The sequence below is a fragment of the Mustela nivalis genome, assembly GCF_964662115.1.
Source record: "Mustela nivalis genome assembly, chromosome: 17".
In the NCBI taxonomy this organism is placed as follows: Eukaryota; Metazoa; Chordata; class Mammalia; order Carnivora; family Mustelidae; genus Mustela; species Mustela nivalis.
Window position 1 is genome coordinate 16,540,965 of NC_139036.1, and position 26,734 is coordinate 16,567,698.

General features: G+C 36.8%; 1 protein-coding gene and 1 pseudogene across 2 annotated transcripts; both read left to right on the forward strand.

Annotated features, from left to right (window-relative positions):
* Positions 1 to 209: 209 nt before the first annotated feature.
* LOC309852226 (olfactory receptor 1A1-like) lies at positions 210 to 1,138 on the forward strand (annotated as a pseudogene). Its single transcript has one exon. The product of its transcript is annotated as an olfactory receptor 1A1-like (transcript).
* Positions 1,139 to 23,714: 22,576 nt separating this feature from the next.
* Positions 23,715 to 24,644, forward strand: LOC309851637 (olfactory receptor 1A1; the record flags this gene model as incomplete). Its single annotated transcript, XM_082707224.1, has 1 exon — positions 23,715 to 24,644. The coding sequence occupies one exon, from the start codon at positions 23,715 to 23,717 to the stop codon at positions 24,642 to 24,644; it is 930 nt and encodes a 309-aa protein (XP_082563350.1).
* Positions 24,645 to 26,734: the final 2,090 nt, after the last annotated feature.

A 26,734-nucleotide genomic window follows, 5' to 3' on the forward strand; every position in this document is an offset into this window, starting at 1 on the left:
TGTAGACATGAGTGTCCAGGGCTAATTGTTAATTAGGCCCACTGAGCACAGGGACCTGCCCCTGCCACATATTGGCTATCTAGAAATTCAGTAAGTCCAGATAGAGACACCACAACCATGGAAACCAAATGTGGTGGTTAGGAAGATCATTATACACAGTAACTTTATTAATAATTCTGGATTCCTCTCCTCTTTCTGCTAAAGGATCCATGAGAGGAGACAACCAGTCTTTTACTCTTGGTTTCATTCCCCTGGGAGTCAGGGTTAACAGCAATGGGAAGACTTCTTCTTCATCCTCTCCCTGTTCATTTATCCCATCACACTGATTGGGAATCTGCTCATCATCTTGCCCATTCGCTCTGATACTCGCCTTCACAACCCCATGTATTTTTTCCTTGCTAATCTCTCCTTTGTTGACATCCTCTTCTCCTCTGTAACCATCCCTAAAATGCTAGCAAACCATGTCTTAGGCAGAAAAGCCATCTCCTTTAGGGGATGCCTAACACAGATGTGTTTCATGTTAGCCTTGGGTAACACAGATAGCTACATCCTGGCTGCAATGGCATGTGATCGTGCTGTGGTCATCAGCTGCCCACTTGATTACACAACAATTATGAGCCCTCGGACATGTGTCCTCCTAGTTGTTGGGTCTTGGGTGGTTGGAAATACCAATGCCTTCCCCCAAACTCTGCTCACAGCTGGTCTGTCTTTCTGTGGCAACAAGGAAGTGGCCAACTTATACTGTGACATTGCCTCTTTACTCAAGCTATCTTGCTCTGACATCCATTTTAATGTGAAGATGGTGTATCTAGGGGTTGGTGTTTTCTCTGTGCCATTACTATACAACATCATCTCCTATATTCATGTCTTTTCCACAGTCTTACAGGTTCCATCCACCAAGGGTGGGCTCAAAGCCTTCTCTACCTGTGGTTCTCACCTCAGAGTTGTCTCTCTGTATTATGGGACAGTCATGGGCATGTATTTCCGCCCTCTGTCTAGTTACAGCCTAAAGGATGCAGTGATAACTGTGATGTATATCGCAGTGATCCCAATGTTAAATCCTTTCATTTATAGTCTGAGAAACTGAGACATGAAGGCAGCCCTGGGGAAACTCTTCAGCAAAAAACTCTCCTTATAACCAATGTGAGGTCATATCGGAAAGTCAATTAGAGTCACCAATTAGGATGCACTTGAAGATTCAGTCCCAATGTCCTCCCCTTCCAAGGATCTACATTTGTGCTTTCCAGCCACTGAATTACACTTCTTGGAAATCTTGTAACAGTTTCATGAGACTTCCTATTGAGATTGTTGATATGTACATGTTATTATTCTTTTTACAGCAAAGAATTATTGGGATCATGTTCCAGCTATGCTACTGACTAGCTCTTTGATTCCATACCTAAATAATAAAAACAAAAATGTCTTCCTTGTCTGTCTTAGGGTGTGAGGGTCACAATACTTCATGCTTTGAAAGCTATAAGTCCCTATTCAAGTGCCAATTTTCTTGCACTACTACATTTCATCATTCCTACTTTGCTTGCAAACTTTGAGAGCAAGACCTGTGTTAACACATCACTCTATTCCCCCCAAAGCTGATCTTTAAACTGCAACCAATAACTGTGTGTGGAAGTGGAATGAAGAAATGCAATTAAAAAAATGTAATCTGATAATAATCAGACATAATCAGCTTTGACATTAATTCCCATCCATCACATACCTGGAATCTCAGAAAGTTACTTTTTTAAAAGAGACTGATTTATGTGAGAGAGAGAAGAGAGAAAGAGAGAGAGTGTGTGTGTGTGAGAGAGAGAGGGAGAGAGAGAGAGAGAGAAGTTGGGGGAGGGGCAGAAGAAAGGGAGAGAGAGAATCTCAGGCAAACTCTGTACTGAGTGCATGATCTCACAACCCTGAGATCATGATCTGAACTGAAACCAAGAGTCAGACACTTAACCTCCTGCCACCCAGGTTCCCCTCAAAAAGTAACTTTCAATCCACTTAAGAAAGAAAAATCATACCCATTACTTTTATTATTTTTAATTTTTTGAGTAGAGTTGATACACAAAGTTACATAGTTTCAAGTGTGCAACACAGTGACTTGACAGGTTTATACAGAATGCTATGATCACCACAAGAGTGCTACCTACCATCTGTTACCATACAATGCTAGTAAAATATCATTGACTATATTCTTCATGCTGTACATTTTATTCCTGTGACTTATTCACTTATAACTGGAAGCTGCTTCTTCTTCTTGTTGTTGTTCTTCTTCTTCAGATTTCATTTATTTATTTGACAGAGATCACAAGTAGGAAAAGAGGCAGGCAGGGGGTGGGGAAGGGGGTAAGCAGGCTCCCCACTGAGCAGAGAGCCAGATGTAGGGCTTGATCCCAGGACTTTCAGATCATGACCTGAGCCGAAGGTAGAGTCTCAACCCACTGAGCAACCCAGGTGCCCTCATAACTGGAAGCTTCTATTTCCTACTCACCTTCATACATTCTGCCCATCCTACTGATATACAAATGGATATGGAGCATGTAATACACACACACACACACACACACACACACACACACACACACACAGAGAGACAATATTAGACAATCATAAAAAAGAAGGAGATCATGCCATTTGCAAAATCATGGCTGGACCTAAAGGGTATTATGCTAAGTGAAATAAGTTAGATTAAGAAAGACAAAAACTAGAAGATTTCACTCATTTGTAGAATCTTTTAAAAAATGAATAAAAACCATATACATTAGTTTTCCAATAAAAATTATTTAAAACAAAGATTTAGATGCATGGATGTATTCTGAAAGTGACTAGAGGAAAGAAAAAAATGGATGCTGGTATAACCCCAAGGTTATTATATTAAGGGAAGAAGTTACTTCCACTAGAACTGAAGAATCTAAATGGAAATGGTAGTGTTACCAGAACCTTGGAGTTCAGAAGAGGGATGATCATATATCTGATGCTCAGGTCTTTGAAAGGAGCTGCCAAACTGCTGCCACTTGGTCCCCACCTGCTGAAGAAGTGACACCAACTTTCATTCCTGGGAGATCTGAGCCCTCAATAATACTTTCTTTCTTAGGAGAGGAGGGGAGTGTTGAGGTAGTTTCTATTCTATTTCTATTCATGGAAATATTAATACATCCCAGACAAGGCCATATGCATGGTCCTCCTGGCACCCCATTATGTAGTATCAAAACAATGTCCTTCTCATTGGGATCAATCACTTCAGGAAGTGGAGAAATCCTTTATTTTATGGAGGGCCCATAGAGTCTTGCTACAATTTGGTTAACCTTTCCATAATAATAGAAACTGAAAATACATAAATATCAAAATATTATTATTGATAACCTTTTCATATGGTTGTAAATAACTAAAGAACCAAAAATACACTTTGTGGCAATAGACACAGATGTAATAAAAATGCATGTAAAACAAAAGTATGAGAACAATGAGTATAGTATAGGATTCAGAATGAGAGCTTATTCAAGAGGAAGGACTCAAGGGAAGGGAAGTGGGTAGCAACTGATAGACATTATTACTAAAGTCCAATTTTCATGTTGGGTGGCAGATAAATGTGTGTTTACAACTTTTTCTTACTAAATTAATAAGTAGATAGGTCATGCAGGATAGATGTAGATATGTGAAGAAGAACAAGAATGAGGAGAAGGAGGAGGGGAAGAAATCTGTATGAAGCAATGATGGAAGTTTCTTCTTAATCAAGGATTAGAAAGAGAGAATAGTAAGGGAGATTAACTGGGCATCTCAAAGCAGTCTAGGAAGAGACAGACGGGGAGACAGTGAAGATACAGATGAAGAATCTAGATGCAAAAGTAATAAAGAAATAGAAAAAATACAAAACTTTTATGAACTTGAAAAAGAGAATAATTTTTTTTGTAATTATTCCTACTTGAGGAAGATTTTAGAGGGTCCTGTGGGACACTCTTGTGGAAGTACTTATACTTTGACAGAGCATGAATTGTGCTCTGTACATTAACAATGCACATTGTACATTGTACAACAAATTGTACAATGAAGATATGAAACATTGCAGCAAAAATTAACAGGGCATGAATTGTGCAGTTGATGCACAACTGCAAGAGTGCAGTTGATACAAGGAAAGTTTGGAAATAGATGAAGTCATCTAAGAGATTCTTGTAGAACGTCTAAATTTTTACAAAGGGCTCCATGCTGGAAAATAAGGAAGTGGAAGAAGGAAGAGACTTGTACAATCTCACCGATGTTCCTGCAAGTTGGGCTATTTGTCAGGCTCTATGCAAGCCCAGAGCCCAGTGTATATTCAATGTAATGTTATTATCCTATTGAGTGGGCACACAAATATTTGTTTTGGAAAAAATAAATACTAGGTGACTATCAGTACTGATTATACTGAGGTCAATCATTCAATTAAGCAGTACATTTAATTTGAAAAATTATAAACATAGTCTTCTATTTTCAAATTTTACTTTGTCAGAAATGAGTCAGTAATGTCCTAGTACTCATCACACCAAGAAATTTTTTGTTAGTTATAAGGGTGAGCTGATTTTAATAACAGCAACAACAACAAAATATATATGTAATTAATCCATGTATTGAAGCAGCAAAGAATTAAATCATTCTTAGTTTGCTTTACTCATTCAGAAACCATTCAAATCTATAGATTTATAATATTTTGCCATCTACAGAACTAGAGAATGGGAAAAAAGTGATTTATAGATTCTATAGATTCTATAGATTTATAATATTTTGCCATCTACAGAACTAGAGAATGGGAAAAAAAGTGATTCTGCACAATCAGCCATAATATTTACAAAGATTACTAATGCCTCCAGTTATTTTTGAAAAACTTAAAACAATACCTAGTACAATACCTAGTTGCTTTGGCAGTCATTAAGATTTTAGTTCTGTTCCTTGAATTATCTTCTGGAAAAAATGAAACAGTACCCATCACAAGGACAGAGATGAGTGCTAAAAAGGTAGTTCCACATGCCATGTAGTTTCAGAAAAAGCAAGCAGTTCATTAAATATCAAAAAAAAAGTATGTTCATATGTACTATATATCACATATATGATAGTCTCTTTTAAGTCTCAAAACAGTCCTGCAGCTAGACAATAAGAGCCTTCTTTTACAGAGGATAAAATCAAATCTGAAAAGTAATGTGTTATGGGCTGTCCTTCAATTAGAAAGAGGCAGATGAAGATTTGAGCCCTACTTTCCAGATGCCCAGTGTTCTCCTGACTCAACAGGTGGCCTACAGAGAAGATATAAAATAATGAGAGATATCTAAGGAGGTAAGGCTGTGTGCAGGAGACATAACTAGGATTTTGACAAGTAGAGGGTACACTCCAGCCATGGCAATATCTGAGCTATAGGGCAGAGGTGAGAAACATGGACTTACATCGAAGTTATCAAACTTTATTATTCTTTGGCATTAAAAAACAACATTTACTATTACTTTTCTTTAATTATAAAGATGACAAATTCTTATCTATAATTTGTTGAGCAATTTTATATGTCTGGCTATGTGCGAAGCTCTATACATGAAGCTCTACCTCATTTAACCTTCTGGACTTTTTTTATTTGTTTATTTGACAGACAAAGATCATAACTAGGCAGAGAGGCAGGCAGGGGTGGGGGGAGAGAAGGTTCCCTGCTGAGCACAGAGCCTGATGCAGGACTCAATGCCAGGACCCTGAGATGATGACATAGACCAAAGGCAGGGGCTTAACCTACTGAGCCACCCAGGCACCCCAACATTCAGGACTTTAAAACAGGAAAGAGAAGTGATCATTCTAGTCTCAGTTCCCATTCTCATTACTATCATTCAGTCTATCCTAATGTATCCAAGACCACTACAAAAAATGCCAGAGAATTCACAGGAGAGGTGATGATAACATAAGTCACAGCTATCACATTCCATTTATGCCTCTGGTTTCCCAGGAGGTCATATAGATATTGTTATATGGTGTGGCACTGTGCCATGGGCTTGGGTAAGAGGCAATGCAAAAGAAGAATTTCTACTCTAAAATCATGCCATTCCTATCCTAGGCAAAGAGATAGCAACATGAGTGTCCTCTGAAGACAGTTACTCAGTCAATATATAGAAGGGAAAGAAAATCTTTCAAACCATTTTTAAAGCAAGGATTATTGATTTTAAAACCTGACAAATATTGCACAGAACCAAAACCACAGATGAACCTGACTTGGAAATACTGATGCAAAAATTCTAAAAAAAAATATATATATATATGAGAAGGGGCCAATAAAACATTAAAAGAATAATATCTTCACCACATGGGGGTTATTCTAGGAATGCAATGAATAATACTTATTAGGAAAAGTTAACCAGAAAGCTACATATAAAGAAAAATAATGTTATCATTCATGGGAATGCTTCAAACATTTAATAATATTCAAAACCCATTTATCATTAAAAATAAACATTAATTGGGAAATTAATTGATGTTTCAGTTACATGATATAATATTATGTGTCTTTATAAAAAAGCTACTTTTAGGGGTGCCTGGGTGGTTCAGTCTGTTAAGGGTCTGACTCTTGATTTTGACTCAGATCATGATCTCAAGGTTGTGAGATTGAGCCCTGCATCAGAGTCTGCACCGGGCATGGAGTCTATCTTTCTCTCTCCCTCTCTCTCTGTCTCCCTCTTTCCCTCTCCAAAAAAACAAAAAACCAAAACAACAAAAACAACTGACATCATTATGGGGAGAAAGGAAGCATTTATACCAAAATGATGAGTAAGATGAGGATATTCATTGTTAAAGTTCATATTTAAAGTTGTATTGGAGATATACCTAATGCAATTAGATATGATATTCAATTAGAACCATAAAAATTGGGGCACCTGGGTGGCTCAGTGGGTTAAAGCCTCTGCCTTCGACTCAGGTCATGATCTCAGGGTCTTGGAATCAAGCCCCACATCCGGCTCTCTGCTGCGTGGGGAGCCTGCTTCCTCCTCTCTCTCTCTCTGCTTGCCTCTCTGCCTGCTTGTGCTTTCTAATAAATAAATAAATAAATATTTTAAAAAATTAGAAAGGAAGAGAAACAATTATCTCTACAGATGAAAATATTTCTGGTGAACTCAAAAAACTCAACTGCGAAGCAATAAAACAATGCAGAAGAATAAATAATATAGAAAAAAGAGATACATATAAAGAATATTCATATACACAAACAAAACTAACAGAAGATGTGATTAAAGAAATGATTTGCAATAACAACCAACAATAACTAAAGATAAAATAGGTACAATGAATAAAAAGGAGTGGTCAGGATCTATACAAGAAACACTCTAAAAACCTAAAGCATCAACTCAGGCAGTCGTAAAAAAAAATATCAAACAGTGTTAAAGCCATTTAATGAATGGTTAAGAGAAAACCATACAAATCATTGTATGATGCCAAGTTAACACTGCAAAGATTCCTTCCTGGTCACAAGAAGGCATATGTGAACTTTACAATTGATGAATTCATTATCATTTCACAAATCCAGTGATGAATCTTACCAGCAATCAATCATGGCACACGTTATAACGTGATGCTGTTTAGCCAAAAACAGCTCAATTAAATGTAATCAGACTGCTAGCAATAACTTCCAGTCACAGGAATGTAGGAGCATACTAGCTCCAAAAAAGAAAAATCAGCTTGTAAATTGTAAAGATGGGACACTCTACAACAGTGCCTTCTAAGCTTTTATGTGCACATGAGTCACCATGGACACACAAGTCAATGCAGATTTGCATTCAGTGGGTCTGGGGTGGGGGCCTGAAGAGTCTGCATTTCTAACAAGCTTCATGTGTCATATGATGCTGATGCTGCTCTCAGTGAATATCATTGGGACAATCTTTTAGGTCATTCACTGTTGTGAAAAATGAAATGTTGGAGACAAAAAAGAAACTTGACTCATAACAATCAGTTTCCATGTAAATTGGTTCTTTTGGGATGTACTGTCATGATGTACTTAAAAATATTTCAGCACAAAATTGTGAATACAAAAGTAATATGGAGATTCAGTTTTACCAGTCAGAATTACAAATGGGTGGTAGTGATGGTTGCACAGTGTAATGAATGTATTTAAAACTGCTGCAATGTTCACTTAAAATGCTTATGATGGTAAATTTTATGTTTTGTGTATTTTACACAACAAAAAAATTTTGAAAAAATAAAATAAGATGAAATCAGTGAGGGAGACAAACCATAAAGTGACTCTTAACTATAGGAAACAAAATGAGGGTTGCTGGAGGGGAGGTGGGTGGGGGACAAGGAAAATGTATGAGGGGCATTAAGGAGTGCTCTTGGGTGGGAGGTCGGGGTCACAGGTGGTGGGTATTATAGAGGGCACGGATTGCATGGAGCACTGGGTGTGGTGAAAAAATAATGATACTGCTATGCTGAAAATAAATAAATTTTTAAAAAATTTATATTAAAACAAAAGAGTGCTCTTGATGTAATGAGTTCTGGAAACTGATGAATCACTAAACTCTACCTCTGAAACTAACGATACACTATATGTTAACTAACTGAATTAGAGATATAAAATTTTTTTAAATTTTATTTATTTGACAGAGAGAAAGAGATCACAAGTAGGCAGAGAGGCAGGCAGAGAGAGAGGGGGGAGGAAGCAGGTTCCCTGCGGAGCAGAGAACCCAACGCAGGGCTTGATCCCAGGACCCCGGGATTATGACCTGAGCTGAAGGCAGAGGCTTTAACCCACTGAGCCAGCCAGGTGCCCCAAGATATAAAAATTTTTTTGAAAAAAATTTACATAGCATGCAGATATTAATGTGGAGAGTCCAAAAAATATATGTTTTGTAGAGTACTAACAAAGTTCTCAAAACATTCAGAGGGAAAATAAAGAGGTAAAAACAATGGGAAAAGAAATAGTACTTATAAGAATTAGAGACCCCAAATCCAATCCATAAATTTTAGAAACCCTTACATAACATAGCAAATATTAAAACCTAATGCAGATTTTGCTAAAATGGGAAGAATCTTGCATTTGAAAATCTAAATGGTTCTCAGAGTTCTGTAGATTCTACTGAAAGATAAAAGACACACATTTTCATATACAGGAATTTTTTAATTTCAAAAATAAATGTTTATCAAATGATTTAAATTTTAATCAATATATTTAAGAACTTACTCTCCAGGACACTTTCTAAAGTTCTTCACTTGTGTTATTTTATATATTCTTTACATTGTCCTACTAAATTACATCAGTATCTCCATTTAAGAATGAGGAAATTGGTATTCAGAAAAATCAAGAAAAATAGCTTACCTAGTTCATGCTAGGCAAGGTTTTAAGTGGTAGAATCAAGATTAAAGCCCTCTTGGAAAAACAAACATTGTTAAAATGTCTATATTACCCAAAGCAATCTATACTTTCTGTGTAATCACTGTCAAAATAACACCAGGATTTTGGAGCTAGAACAAACAATCCTAAAATTTGTCTGGAACTAGAAAAGACCTCAAGTAGCCAAAAGAATTTTGAAAAAGTAAACCAAAGTGAGAGGCATCACAATCCCAGACTTCAAGCTGTATTACAAAGTAGTAATCATCAAGACAACATGGTACTAGGACAAAAAAAAAAAAATGACACATAGATCAATGGAACAGAATGAAGAACACAGAAATGGATCCACAGCTCTATGGTCAACTAATCTTCAACAAAGCAGGAAAGAATATCCAATGGGCAAAAAAAGTCTCTTCAACAAGTGGTTTTGGAAAAACTGGACAGCAACATGGAGAAGAATAAAATTGGACCACCTTCTTACACTATACACAAAAACAAATTCAAAATGGATGAAAAACCTAAATGTAAGACAGGAAACCATCAAAATCCTAGAGGATAAAACAGAAAGCAACCTCTTTGACTTCAGCTGGAATGACTTCTTACTGGGCACCTCTCCAGAGGCAAGGAAAACAGAAGCAAAAATGAACTATTGGGACATCAAGATAAAATGTTTCTGCACAGAGAAGGAAATAGTCAACAAAACCAAAAGGCAACAGACAGAATGAGAGAAGATATTCACAAATGACATATCAGATAAAGGACTAGTATCCAAAATCTATAAAGAATTTCTCAAACTGAATACCACAAAAATAAATAATCCAGTTAAGAAATGGACAGAAGATATGAACAGACATTTATCCAAAAAAAAAAATAACATACAAATGGCTATAACAGACACGTGAAAAAAATGCTCAGCATCACTCATCATAAGGGAAATATAAATCAAAAGCACAATGAGATATCACCTTACACCTATTAGAATGGCTAAAATGATCAACTCATGAAATGACAGATATTAGCAAGAACATAGAGGAAGGGGAACCCTCTTACACTATTGGTGGGAATGACAAATGGTGTAGCACTCTGGAAAACAGTATGGAGGTTCCTCAAAAAGTTAAAAATAGAACTACCCAGGAATTGCACTATTAGTATTTACCCAAAGGATACAAACATAGTGATTTGAAGGGGCACCTGCACCCCAATGTTTATAGTAGCACTATCAACAATAGCCAAATTATGGAAAGATCCCAAATGTCCATCAACTGATCAATAGGTAAAGAAGATGTGGTATTATATACAATGGAATATTACTCAGCCATCAACAAGAATAAAATCTTGCTATTTGCAATGACATGGCTGGATCTAAAGTGTATTACATTAAGTGAAATAAGTCAGTAAGAGGAAGACACATCTCATATGATTTCACTTATATGTGGAATTAAGAAACAAAACAGATGAACACAGGGGAAGGAAAAGAAAAATAAAATAAGATAAAAACAGAGAGGGAGGCAAACCATTAAAGACTCTTAACCACAAAGAACAAACTAAGTGTTGCTGGAAGAGAGGTGGGTGGGAGAATGGGATAACTGGGTGATGGGCATTAAGGAGAACATTTTTGTGATAAGCACTGCATGTTATATGTAACTAATGAATCACTAAATCTTACTCCTGAAAACAATACTACATTATATGTTAATTATTGAATTTAAATAAAAACTTGAAAGTAAAAAAAGTCCTCTTTTCTTGAACTCCAAAATCTCACATCATGTCATCCACCAACCACATCAATCTGATTCCTCCTTCTCACTTCCTGGGTGAGTGCAAACCTTCTTTCTAAACCCCCATAGAGAAGCTTTGCCATGAGGAAGAACAGATCCCATTACCAGTATTTATACTAAGACGTTCATTCTTTCAGCCAATATACTGTGAACTAAGTACCAGGAATGCTATAAATATCTGGGGAAACAAAGATTATTTATAAAAAGAAGGAAAGATACAAGAGATGTAAGTAAAAATGGATTTTCTTCATTCTATCAAGAACAAGCTAGAAGTAAAAGTATAAAAGCCAAGCAGCAACAGCAATAGCAAAACTGTAAAATACTTAAGAATATATGCAACAAGTCAAGTATAAAACCAGTATGAAAAAAACATTAAGTTTTTATTCAAGAAAATCAATCAAGATATGAAAATGTAAAGACATACCAAGTTCTTAGCTGGGAAAAATTTATTTCATAAACATTCTATCCCTCCAAAAACTAAAAATATATACAATGCAATTTCCACAAAATTACTAGAAGTCTCAGTTTTAAGTCTTGGCTCTAACATCTTCTCAGCAAAGAGTTTTATCTTAATGTCTCTATTTGAAGAAGCCATTACTCTCTATAATATTGTCATGCTGGTTAACCTCATGGCACTACTTACATGTTAAGATTATCTTGCCTACTTATTTATTCATTGTAATTTTTATTCCATGGAAGTATATTTTATAACTCTTAACCATTATATCTTTGTTGCTTCAAAGGGTAGTAGAGGCAGACTAAAAATTAAATATATATTTGTAATCTCTTTTAGAATAAAAATAAGATGCCACGGAAGTCATTTGAAGATGTATTTAATTCAGTTTTGTTGGTTGGGGCAGCTTAAATCTCATGTTACATCTGAGCTAAATCAAAGGAAAGCATGGTATCTTCAGGGCACGGAGAGTGGCTCAGAGTGACTAAAGAGTACAATAGGGAATGGTAAAGGGGTGTCTGCCTTAACAAAAGGAAGAGAAAACCATGCATCATTATAATCATGTTTGAAGAACATTTAGTAACAGGAAAATGTATACAATATAATATTCATAGTCTCTCATGATTCACCTCCACAAATAAGTGAAACCATATGATAATTGACTCTCTCTGCTTGACTTATTTCACTCAGCATAATCTCCTCCAGTCCCGTCCATGTTGCTACAAAAGTTGGGTAGTCATCCTTTCTGATGGAGGCATAATACTCCAGAGTGTATACGGACCACATTTTCCTTATCCATTCGTCTGTTGAAGGGCATCTTGGTTCTTTCCATACTTTGGCGACCATGGCCATTGCTGCTATAAACATTGGGGTACAGATGGCCCTTCTTTTCACGACATCTGTATTTTGGGGGTAAATACCCAGGAGTGCAATGGCAGGGTCATAGGGAAGTTCTATTTTTAATTTCTTGAGGAATCTCCACACTGTTCTCCAAAGAGATTGCACCAACTTGCATTCCCACCAACAGGTTTCCCTTTCTCCACATCCCCTCCAACACATGTTGTTTCCTGACTTGCTAATTTTGGCCATTCTAACTGGTGTAAGGTAATATCTCAATGTGGTTTTAATTTGAATCTCCCTGAGGGCTAGTGATGATGAACATTTTTTCATGTGTCTGATAGCCATTTGTATGTCTTCATTGGAGAAGTGTCTGTTCATATCTTCTGCCCATTTTTTGATATGCTTGTTTGTTTTGTGTGTGTTAAGTTTGAGGAGTTCATTATAGATCCTGGATATCAACCTTTTGTCTGTACTGTCATTTGCAAATATCTTCTCCCATTCCGTGGGTTGCCTCTTTGTTTTTTTGACTGTTTCCTTTGCTATGCAGAAGCTTTTGATTTTGATGAAGTCCCAAAAGTTTATTTTTGCTTCTGCTTCCTTTGCTTTTGGAGACATATCTTGAAAGAAGTTGCTGTGGCTGATATCGAATAGGTTACTGCCTATGTTCTCCTCTAGGATTCTGATGGATTCCTGTCTCACGTTGAGGTCTTTCATCCATTTTGAGTTTATCTTTGTGTATGGTGTTAGAGAATGGTTGAGTTTCAATCTTCTACATATAGCTGTCCAGTTTTCCCTGCATCATTTATTGAAGAGACTGTCTTTTTTCCACTGTATATTTTTTCCTGTTTTGTCGAAGATTAATTGACCATAGAGTTGAGGGACCATATGTGGGCTCTCTCTACTCTGTTCCACTGGTCTATGTGTCTTTTTTATGCCAGTACCATGCTGCCTTCATAACCACAGCTTTGTAAAAAGCTTGAAATCAGGTAACGTGATTCCCCTTAGCGATTTTTCAACATTTCCTTAGCGATTCAGGGTCTCTTCTGATTCCATACAAATTTCTGGATTATTTGCTCCAGCTCTTTGAAGAATACTGGTGTAATTTTGATCAGAATGACATTAAAAGTATAGATTGCTCTAGGCAGTATAGGCATTTTAACAATGTTTATTCTTCCGATCCAAGTGCATGGAATGGCTTTCCATCTTTTTGTGTCTTCTTCAATTTCTTTCATGAGTATTCTGTAGTTCCTCAACTACAGATCCTTTACCTCTTTGGTTAGGTTTATTCCCAGATATCTTATGGTTCTTGGTGCTATAGTAAATGGAATCGATTCTCTAATTTTCCTTTCTGTATTTTCATTGTTAGTGTATAAGAAAGCCACTGATTTCTGCACATTGACTTTGTATCCTGCCACGTTGACTATGGACTCTGAAAAACAGTCTGAGGGGTTGGAAGTGGTGGGGGGAGGTGGGAGGTTGGGGTACCAGGTGGTGGGTATTATAGAGGGCACTGATTGCATGGAGGACTGGGTGTGGGGGAAAAATAATGAATACTGTTATGCTGAAAATAAATAAATTTAATTTAAAAAAATGAAATCTGGTCATTCGCAACAACATGGATGGATCTAGAGGGTATCATGCTAAGTGAAATAAGTCAGCTAGAAAAAGACAAATAACATTATTTCATTTATATGTGGAATCTAAAAAACAAAATAAATAAATAGACTCATAGGGAGCAAACTGGTGGTTGCCTGAGGGGAAGGTCTGGGCGGATATATATAGTAGATAAAGGGGATTAAGAGGTACAAGCTTTCAGTTATAAAATAAGTCATGGGGACAAAAACTAAAACATGAAGAATATATTCAATAATATGTAATTAAAAAAACAATATAATATTCAATGAAAGATGTTTTTAAAACTTGTGTGAGAGGAGGCCACCTGGGTGGATCATTTGGTTAAGCATCTGATTTCGGCCCAGGTCACATTCTTGGGGTCCTGAGATCCTCATGAGATTCCCTGCATAGGGCTCCTCACTCAGTGGGGAGTCTGCTGGTTCTATTCCCTTCCCCCTGCCCCTCCCACTGCTCATGCTCCCTCTGTCTCTCTATCTCTCTCTCAAACAAATAAATTTTATAAACCTTAAAACAGGGGGAGGGGCTTGTGTGAGGGAAGGTGGTGGAGTAGGATGCACCAGGAATTTGACTCCCCACATAAACAAAAATTACCCTGTCAGAATCTTTCTGATATAACTATTTTAGAACTCTGCAATCTGTTGAAGGCTGCAAATTTGGAGAAGATTTGGACAATAACTATGGTCAATCTCAGATCTTAGCTCTTAGCAGAGTCCTATCCCTTACCTTCAACAATATGTGCATGACAAACAGCTGTGCATGCATTCCTGGAGCAGTTTACACATAGCTCGTGAAAGACAGCATAGGGGAAAAAAAAAAAAAAAAAAAAACCCTGTCCTCAAGATATTGAGGATCTGTGATCACAGCTGATTTTAGCTTCTGATCACAGAGGTGCAGACAAAGAAACAGGTAGCCATTATTAGCAAGTCCCCCTATTGTTGATAGACCCTTCCCCTCTGACTGATGTGACTTCCAGGGAATTTTAAAGAGCTAGTGCCCTTTTTTTCTCCCATTCAGTTCTTGGTTTTACCTTTTCAGAAGGCAGACATTAAAGACTAGGACACTCAAAAACTACGGTATATACAGAAGAAATTAGAAAACTATTGTGCATTTTGAAGGAAAGTTTAGAAAAAAATAAGAAAATATTGTTTATATCTCAGGCTGATTCTTGGTAAATAGATAGCCTTAACAACAACAAAAAAATGAAAACAACAAACAAAAACAATTGCAAAAGGCAGCAAATCTTGAAGAAGGGGAACAATCCAATTTATAGAGTTACTGCATGATTAGATTCAAATGTCTAACATAGAACAAAAAAAGAAATCAAAAAGAATACAAAAAATGGAAAAACAGCTCATTTGAAAGAAAAAAAAATAATTGAACAGAAGCTATCTCTGTAAAAGACATGGCAGGTATATATTTTTTAAAACTTCAAAACAATGATCTCAAAAATGATCAAATAATTTAAGGAAAGTGTGGATAAAGTCAAGAAAATGGCATCTAAATAATGTAAATATGAATAAAGAGACAGAAAACCTGAAAAGAAAATAAAAAAACATCCTGGAGCTGAAAAAGTACAATAACTGAAACTAAAAACTCACTAGAAGGATACTAAGCAGGCAGAAGAAATATTTAAGCAGGCAGAAGAAAGACTCAGTGAAGTTAAATACAGGACAATGGAAATTATTGAAGCTGAGGAGCAGAAAGAAAAAGGATTGAAAAACAGCAAGCAGAGGCTAACGAACCTATGGAATACTAACAAATGAACAAATATTCACATTATGGAAGTCCCACAAAAAGAAAAGAAAGGTATAGGGCAGAAAGGATATTGAAGAAATAATGGCAGACAACTTCCCAAATTGGATGAAATCCATGAATAAAAACATCCAAGAAGCTCAATGAACCTTGAGTAAGATGAGCTCAGAGATCCATAGGAAGACACCTTGTAATCAAACTTTCAAAAGACAAAGAGTGAATCTCACAAGCAGCAAGAGAGAAGCAAATCATCACATACAATAGATCTGTAATAACCTTATCAGAAGATTTCTCATTAAAAATTTTGGAGGCCAGGAGACAGTAGGCCTGTACATTCAAAATACTCAAAGAAAGTAATTGTCCTCCATGTTACACGGAGGACATGAGGAAGATGGAGGGAAGGGAGTTGGGGGAAACTGGAGTGGGAGATGAACTATGAGAGACTGTGGACTCTGAGAAACAAACTGAGGGTTTTGGAGGGGAGTGGGGTGACAGGTTGGCTGAGCCTGGTGATGGGTATTATGGAGGGCACATATTTCATGGATCACTGGGTGTGGTAAACAATGAATTCTGCAAAACTGAAAAGAAATAAACTAAAACAAAATTTTTAATGTAAATAAATAAATAAATAAATTTAAACATGGAAAGAAAAAAAAAGGAAAAGAAAGTAATTGTCAACCAAGTATTCAATATCCAGCAAAGTCATCCTTCAAACAGAGAAAGCAAGTTATACCCAGATAAACTAAAGCTGAGAAAGTTTGTGACCACAGATCTACCCTGCCAATAATACCTAGGGAGTCCTACAAATTGAAATAAAAGGATACTAGACAATACCTCAAACCTGGATAGAGAAATAAAGATCTCAATAAAAGTAAGTGCACGGGCAATTAGAAAAGCAAGTGTTATTATAAGAATGGTTTGTAACTACACTTTTTGCTTTGTATATGATTTAAAGGACTAATGTATTTAAAGAAAAAAACAATTCATTTAAAAGCTGACATTATTGTAATTTTTGTTTATAAATCCAAATACTGTAATCTACATAATTTAGGAGACTAATGGATTTTTAAAAATTTTCAGTTTATGTTCTTGAGCACACATGTACAAAGATGTAATTTCGTGTCATCAACAACTGAAAAAGAATGGAGATCCAGTTGTAAAAGAGCAGAGTACTTTGTTATGAAGTTAAGCTGCCATAAATTCAAATGAGAATGTTAAAGCATTAGGATGTTAAACATAATCCCCATGATAATTATAAAGAAAATAGCTATAAAGGGGTGCCTGGGTAGCTCAATCAGTTAATCATTTGCCTCTTGGTTCCAACTCAGTTCAAACTGTCATAGGTCATAAGACTAACTCCTGTGTCAGGTTACATGTTCAGCAGGGAGTCTGCTTGACGATTCTCTACCTATGACCTTCCCCCCAACCTCTCTCTCTCTCTCTGTCTCTCAAAAAATAAATAAATAAATATTTTAAAAAATAAAGTAGCTATATTTAAAAAAAATAAAATAAATAAAAATATCAACGTTTTGTCTGTACTGTCATTTGCAAATATTTTCTCCCATTCCATGGGTTGCCTCTTTGTTTTCTTCACTGTTTCCTTTGCTGTGCAGGAGCTTTTGATTTTGATGAAGTCCCCAAAGTTCATTTTTGTTTTTGTTTCCTTTGCCTTTGGAGACATTTCTTGAAAGAAGTTGCTGTGGCTGATATCAAAGAGATTACTGCCTATGTTCTCCTTTAGGATTCTGATGGATTTCTGTCTCACGTTGAGGTCTTTTATCCATTTTGAGTTTATCTTTGTTTACGGTGTAAGAGAATGGTCCAGTTTCGTTCTTCTACATATAGCTGTCCAGTTTTCCCAGCACCATTTATTGAAGAGACTGTCTTTTTTCCACTGTATATTTTTTCCTGTTTTGTCGAAGATTAATTGACCATAGAGTTGAGGGTCCATATCTGGGCTCTCTACTCTGTTCCACTGGTCTATGTGTCTGTTTTTATGCCAGTACCATGCTGTCTTGGTGATCACAGCTTTTTAGTAAAGCTTGAAATCAGGTAACGTGATGCCCCCCATTTTATTTTTGTTTTTCGACATTTCCTTAGTGATTCAGGGTCTCTTCTGATTCCATACAAATTTCTGAATTATTTGCTCCAGCTCTTTGAAGAATACCGGTGGAATTTTGATTGGAATAGCATTAAAAGTATAGATTGCTCTAGGCAGTATAGACATTTTAACAATGCTTATTCTTCCGATCCAAGAGCATGGAATGGCTTTCCATCTTTTTGTGTCTTCTTCAATTTCTTTCATGAGTATTCTGTAGTTCCTCAAGTACAAATCCTTTACCTCTTTGGTTAAGTTTATTCCCAGGTATCTTATACAGATGTAGTGAAAAGAAGGGTCATCTGTACCCCAATGTTTATAGCAGCAATGGCCATGGTCGCCAAACTGTGGAGAGAACCAAGATGCCCTTCAACGGACGAATGGATAAGGAAGATGTGGTCCATATACACTATGGAGTATTATGCCTCCATCAGAAAGGATGAATACCCAACTTTTGTAGCAACATGGACAGGACTGGAAGAGATTATGCTGAGTGAAATAAGTCAAGCAGAGAGAGTCAATTATCATATGGTTTCACTTATTTGTGGAGCATAACAAAAAGCATGGAGGACATGGGGAGATAGAGAGGAGAAGGGAGTTGGGGGAAATTGGAAGGGGAGGTGAACCATGAGAGACTATGGACTCTGAAAAACAATCTGAGGGTTTTAAAGGTGCAGGGGGTGGGAAGTTGGGGTACCAGGTGGTGGGTATTATAGAGGGCACGGATTGCATGGAGCACTGGGTGTGGTACAAAAACAATAAATACTGTTATGCTGAAAATAAATTTAAAAAATTATAAATAAATAAATAAATAAATAAAAATAAAAATAAAATAAAATAAAGTAGCTATAGAATATACACAAAGAAAATTAAGGAGGAATTTGAACCTTTTTACTACAAAAAAGCCAAATAAACACAGAAGAAGGTAGGAATGCAAGAAATGACAGACAAAAATGCTATTGGAAATAATCAAATAAATAGCACAAAGCAAGTCCCTCCTTATCAATAATTACTTTAAATGTAAGTGGATAAAATTATCCAGTCAAAAGAGACTGGAAGAATGGACAAGAACACATGATCCAACTATATGCTAACTAAAAGAGACTTGCTTGAGGTCTAAAGATATAAACAAGTTGAAAGTAAGAAGATGGAAAAAATTATTCCAAGCAAATAGTAACAAAAGAGAGTAGGAGAAGCCATACTAACATCAGAGAAAATTGACTTGAAATAAAAAATGTTACAAGTGACAAAAATGGACATTATATATCAATAAAAGATTTAATACAAGATAAAACTATTATAAATATTTATGTAGCACTGACAGACCATCAAAATATATGCTAACCATAAGTGACAGAAAGGAAAGGAGTATTAAACAGTACTACAATAGTACTTGGAGATTCCATACTCATTCACAATAATGAATAGAGCAGTCAGACTAAAGATGAGTAAGAAAAGAGATAAGTTAATGCAATAACCAACTAGATCTAACAGACATATACTGAATACTCCACTCAACAACAAAAACATACACATTCTTCTCAAGATCCCATGGGCCATTTTCCAGAATAGACTATACTTTGGGCTACAAATAAGTCTCAATATATTTTTTAAATAGATATACAAACTATCTTTCTGGATCACAATGAGAAAAAATTAGAAAACAATCACATAACAAAAACTGGAAACTTCACAAAATTGTAGAAATTTTAAACCAGACTTTTAAACAACCATGGATCAAAGAACAAATCACAAGGAAAATTAGAAAATACTTAGAGACGAATGAAAGAAAAAACACAACATATCAAAACTTATGGGATGCAGCAAAAGCAGTGCTAAAGGGGAAATGAATACCCCAAATGATTACATTAAAAAATAGGAATGGGGGCGCCTGGGTGGCTCAGTGGGTTAAGCTGCTGCCTTTGGCTCAGGTCATGATCTCAGGGTCCTGGGATGGAGTCCCACATCGGGCTCTCTGCTCAGCAGGGAGCCAGCTTCCTCCTCTCTCTCTCTGCTTGCCTCTCTGCCTACTTGTGATCTCTCTCTCTGTCAAATAAATAAATAAATAAAATCTTTAAAAAAAAAATAGGAATGGGCTCACATCAAAACCCAAAGTTAGCAAAAGAGGGAAATATAAAAGTTAGAAAAGAGAAAAATGAAACAGAAAATAGAAAAACAATAGAAAAAATCAATAAGACCTAAAGTTGGTTATTCAAAAAGGTCATCCAACTTGACAAAAAATTGGTTGGATGCACTAAGGAGGAAAAGAAGCCTCAAATTACTATAATCACAAATGAAAGTGGAGACATTACAACCAATTCTACAGAAATAAAAAAAATAATAGAAGAGCATTATCAACAATTAATATGCACAATTCCTAGAAACACACCACCTACCAAGACTAAATCATGAAGAAACAATCTAAATAGACCTGCACTAGTAAGGAGAATACATTGGTAATCAAAAATTGCCCAACAAAGAAAATCCCTGGACCTGAGAGCTTCACTGGTGAATTTTAACAAACATTTAAAGAACCCAAATATATGGTCTACAAGCATTTTGGATATTAACTCCTTGCCAAATATATGGTTTGCAATATGAAATACATTGTTGTTTCATTTTGTTGACTATTTTTTCCCTCAGTTGTACCACAGTCTGTGCAGCACCCAAGGAGACATTCCAATCTGTGCTGAAACAAAGGACAAGGGCCCAGATTCCAACAAAGTACCTAGAAGAGGTCAGCTCAGGGCTTGGACCCTGGAGACACACTCTCTGGGAAACACTCTTCCATCCTTTCTTCTAGAAAAGAACTCTGGGAAAGATTACTCTTGAGGACCATTGTCTCCTCAGGGCACAGCTGTAAGAGTGTGTAATGAGTCTCAACAATTACTCTGACTATGGCCAGGATGAAGACCTGAGGGAGACATGTTTAAAGAGATCTTATAATCTGGCAAATAGCTCCTAATTTTCTCTATTCTATGACCACCTTCTTCCCGAGGAGGAAACTAGAGGCCTCATCTTCCTGTCCCACCCTTTCGGCTCCATGATTAGGAAACTCAGGGATCTTCTTTCCAAACCATCCCAGTCCTAGCTCCTTCACCTCAGGTCCAGAGGATCAGAGACCTCCTCTCCAGACCTACTCATGGCCCTTTCTGTAGCATGCCTGCCCCCCAGGGGGACTGTTAACAAGTGCTACAGCAGCTGGCTGCGAACTTCCCATTCATAGAAGAGGGGGGAAGGCCACAGGACCAAAACTCTTTTTGACAGCATTTGTGCTGACACCTCAGTAGGAGCTGTGAATGTTGGAGAAGCTGAGTCTTTATACAGTGACAAATCAAGGATAGATAGCCAGCAACTGTACTACCTGAATTATTTCCTTTGACCCTCCGCAAAACCTCCAAAAGGTAAGTAGAATTATTTTTGTCATTTTTTCAGACCAAGAATGATGAACTGAATTGCCTAAAGTCACAAATAGACATAGTAATATTAGGACTCAAATCTTGGTTCCAGAACACAAGTTCTCAAGATCAACATCAGCTATGGCTTACGACACTTGTTCTGAGTTTTGTTTTGTTTTGTTAAAGAGGATTTTTTAAAAGATTTTATTTATTTATTTGATAGATGTCACAGCATGAGAGGGAATACCAGCAGAGGAGTGGGAGAGGGAGAAACAGGCTTCACACTGAGCAGGGAGCCTCATGTGGGGCTTAATCTCAGGATCCTGAGATCATGACCTGAGCCAAAAACAGGCTTAACCTACTCAGTCACCCAAGTGGCCCTCTATGTCTTTTAATTTAAGGGACTTCTTAACATTAGCTAATCCTCCATATTGCCAAAAGCCCCACCTCTGAAATATTACAGACCACATGAACTGTTCATAGTCTCTTAGCCCTTTAACATTATCGAACCCTCCAAACCCTTATATATTATGTGTAACGATAGGGAAAGGTATTTCAAAAGAGAAAACCAAATTCCTTTGGCACAGAATTTTTTTTAAGTACATCATATTTGGAGAAAATATAATGAGAACTGCATCTCTCTGTCCGGCATATAATTCACACAGGCACCACAGGAGACACAGGGAATTTGTGGTTGAATTAAATATAGATTGAATTAGTTATTGAGTAGAGTGCTCCTTGGAAAAATTAATGAATTACTTGGGATATCCTGAACTACAAAAACAAATAGATCACAAAATGTATAACAACTTAAACAGAATAAAGTCTATTTCTGTCCTATGTAATAGTCCCTGTGGGTATCCTGGTGATTCATGGCTCCACTAGATATGGAGAACTAGGGACACAGGCTCATTCTCCCATGGGACTCCCCCAACCCATTCAGCCTCCTGGACATTTCCATCTATTTGGAGGAAGTCCAGAACTGGAACACATGGGTTGGGATGGACCAGCCAAAACTCAGGCACATGAACACACATCAGTGCAAGGGAGGCTGGGAAATGTAATTTAATTGTGTGTCCAGGAAGAAGAGACAACAGGGATTTGGATGACAGCTAGCAGTCTCTGTCATCGCTAGTATGCTGCAGAATGCAAGTGAGTCAAAGAGGAGAGAATCTGTTCATAAGCAGTTATGGGAGCATTACAATATTTCAAGCAGGAAATGATGGAGTTCCAAAACCATAAGTAGAAAGGTTGAGTTATGTAAGCATTATTTTAAATGAACAATCAAGATCATACTCGATATTTACTGTAAATCGAGTACATACTCGATATTTACTGTCTGTACGTATTTCTCGATACGTACTCTATATGTACTGCCTGTGCATATTACTGACTGTCCACAACAGTCTCTCTGGGGTTATTAAAATAAACAAACTATGGTTTTCATTTTCAAATAAGCTTGCAAACACTTAGGTTGGAGTGTAGAGTACAGTGTATGGACAGACATGTTGGCAAGTAGAAATATGGGATGCATGTAGAAATGCATGTAGAAATATGGGAAAGGGAGCTCAAGCCTACAGATATAGACCTGAGAGTTTATTAAGCACTAATTGAAATCACCAGGGAGTTGGGTGACTCTACAAAAGAAATAATAAAGAGAGGAGAAAGCTGTGTGATTATTGATATTAGAGAGTTCTCCAAAGTGGTACACCCTATCAAAAGAGGTGGTGAAATTCTTAGAAAAAGGGACATTTGGGGAGGAAATTCCCTAGGCTTGTTATTACTAGGACATAAATCCAGTGATCCTAGTGTCTTACAATCATCCAGTGTCACTGTAGACACCTGCTATTTCCTGGGCCTGGGGTCACTATTAGTTTGGTCATTTGGACAACTCCCAAGTTGATGGTTTGTCCTTGCAATAACATATCCTTTGCACGGGCGTATTTTGTCAGATATTCCAAAATGCTACCCTTTCCTTGTCAAGTGTAATAAAATTGGCATCATGATGTTTGGTTTTTCCATTACATTGTAAAGTCCCTGAGAGCAAAGACTGTCTAACATGTTGAATCAGTGGACTAAAAATTGTATTTTACACATATTTTTTCCATAAGCCTAGCAAAGTATCTAGCACATACAATAAAAAAAAAAATATTGCTTAATTGACTAAATCCTAGGTGTTTGAGGGATGGTTCTGGGATGGAGGAGGGTGGACATCTTTGATTCACAGATTGCTCACTTCTTAGACATTTTGTCAAGTGCTAATTGTTGATCAGACCCACTGATGAGCAAGGATAATTGCCCAAAATGTTGGCTATCCCTGGATTCAGTAAAAGCTTCATAGAGATTGCTGGTCACTTGAACCAAAACCGACGGATAAGGAAGATCATCACAGTAACTTCGCTAATATTTCTGGATTCCTCTCCCCTTTCTTAACAAAGGAGCCATGAGAGAAGACAACCAATCCTCTACCTTGGAATTCATCCTCCTGGGAGTTACTGGTCAGCAGGACCAGGAAGACTTCTTCTTCATCCTCTTCCTGTTCATTTATCCCATCACATTGATTGGAAACCTGCTCATCATCTTGGCCATTCACTCTGACATTCGCCTTCACAACCCCATGTATTTTTTCCTTGCCAATCTCTCCTTTGTTGACATCCTCTTCTCCTCTGTAACCATCCCTAAAATGCTAGCCAACCATGTCTTAGGCAGCAAAGCCATCTCCTTTGGAGGATGCCTAACACAGTTGTATTTTATGATTGCCTTGGGTAACACAGATAGCTATATCCTGGCTGCAATGGCATATGATCGTGCTGTGGCCATCAGCCGCCCACTTCATTACACAACAATTATGAGCCCTCGGACATGTGTCTTCCTAGTTGTTGGGTCTTGGGTGGTTGGAAATGCCAATGCCCTCCCCCACACTCTGCTCACAGCTGGTCTGTCTTTCTGTGGCAACAAGGAAGTAGCCAACTTCTACTGTGACATTACCCCTCTGCTTAAGCTATCCTGTTCTGACATCCACTTTAATGTGCTAATGATGTACCTAGGGGTTGGAGTCTTCTCCATGCCATTACTGTGCATCATCATCTCCTATATTCATGTCTTTTCCACAGTTTTACGGGTTCCATCCACCAAGGGTGTGCTCAAGGCCTTCTCTACCTGCGGTTCCCACCTCACAGTTGTTTCTCTGTATTATGGGACAGTCATGGGCATGTATTTCCGCCCTCTAACTAGTTACAGCCTCAAGGATGCAATCATAACTGTAATGTACATGGCAGTGACCCCAATGTTAAATCCTTTCATTTATAGTCTGAGAAACCGAGACATGAAGGCTGCCTTGGGGATACTATTCAGCAAGAGAATCTCCTCATAACCAATGTGTTATTGGAGAATATAGTCACTAATTGGGTGCACTTTGAAATCTAGCCCTAATATTCATCTCCTCCACGAAGCTGCCTTTGATCTTTTCAGCTACAAAGTCCTCTTCTTTGAAATCTAGAAACAGTTTATAATAGATCTTATTTAATTTATCACCTTGTACAGATTATTACCCTTTCAGCAGCACAGAAATATTGGGTTCATGTCCCAGTTAAGCTATTCAAATCAGAGTGAAGTTGAAAAGGTCTGATGTTCTGCTTCCACATCAACATATCTGCCCAGCATGGCCACAGGATGTGAGGATCACAATAGCCCATGATTTAAAGGCTATAAATCACTATTCAAATTTCTGATTATTACTATTATGTTAATTACCCCTATTATGCTTATAAACCTCTGAGGGTAAAAACTGTCTTAAGACTTTACTGTACCTCTCATGGTCTTGGTCATATAAAGTGTATCCATGATTCTTGTTGGAAAATGGGATGAACAAATGAAAATATCACTCTGAACTCTAATTTCATATGATAGACATAATCAGACTAGACTTTCTATACCCACCCAGTAAAATCTTTAAAGGAAATTACCTAGGCAGAGATTTTTGTTCTTACTATATCATTGCTTAAACTAGACTGTTTCTAAAGAGTATAAGATTCTGCCTATAATCTTAACAAAATGACACTCATTAACTGAGTTACTGCATTCTCAAGTAAAAAATATTCTGACTTACTTAATTACATAATGAAATAAAATTACAGTGACAAAAAATTGGGGTGCCAAATAAATGCAGAAAAAAAGAGCAGTATTGAAAATTATGTGACCTCATTTCTCCAGCCCAGGGAAGATGAGACTTTGATTCTGAATAATCAGTCCTGACATTTAAGTGATAGTTCCTAAACAGAAATTGTTAATCCAGTGGATCACTATCCACCAAGGAACCCCAAAACCTATGATTTGATTCAATTCATGAGGAAATTATAAAACTTTCTCAAAATGTTAATAATATATAAGTGATTGTCCCTAAGTATCATATTTCCAAACAGGGTAACATCAGGAAGAAAGGAGTTGAGTGTATCTTAGAAAAGTATTGTTAGTTGTTTTGTTATCTACTATTTTTAACTACCAGTGGAAATACAAAATTATTTTTTTCTGTAGATAATTCATATTGTCAACTAGTTGTTCATGTTGGAAGAATTTGGATGCTGGAAGGTGACATCATTCACCGTTTAATGCTTTCTGGTATCTAGATCACTGAGGATGAGAACTATCCCAATTATCTCCTTTTCAACCAAAAAGGATTTGATTACATATGCATATGAATCTGTGTAAATGATTGGCCAAAATGGAGGAAATGGAGGTATTTCATGTAGGGAATTTTCAATGTTGGCCAATAAAAATGTTCTATAAATGTATTGCCTGTCTCCCCCCATGAGAGTATGAAGATTTGGGGTCTGTTTTGTTCCCTGTAGTGTATTCAGTACTGAGACAGTGCTGACATATAGTAATTATTTAATAAATTTGTATGAAATGAATATTTGAATCCCACAATAATATGTTTATTAAATGACAATAGTATGACAAATGCAACAAGATTAATTTTGTTGTTGTGGGTAAGCTTAAGAAGGCCAAATGGTATGAGATGTTTCAAATATTTCCCATAGTGAAATATTAAGTGCCAAGGAAGAGTGTATAAAAGAAGACCTGACAATGTAGGTTCTTAGGAGAACTCCATACCACATAGCTACTCTATATCAGTCTCACATTATTCTTCTGTTTAATTTGGGGAAGGAAAGTTAACCTCCTCTACTGTATCCTGCAGTAATCATAAGAAACTGCATGTATATATACAAGGCAAAAAAAAATCACTGTACCTGTATGTCAAATCATTGTCTCACCCATTTCCCTTTGACTCTGTCCTGGAATAATTTAAACACTACAATTTAAATTATTTTACATGCCAATGCCCAGGGATTGACTAAGTCTGGAAAAGGCTGGTATGTCAGGTTGGGTCAGTTCAGGCCCATTTAGAAAACATAAATCACATCTAGTATTTAAGAAGATTTAATACAGGGAAGTAGAAACACA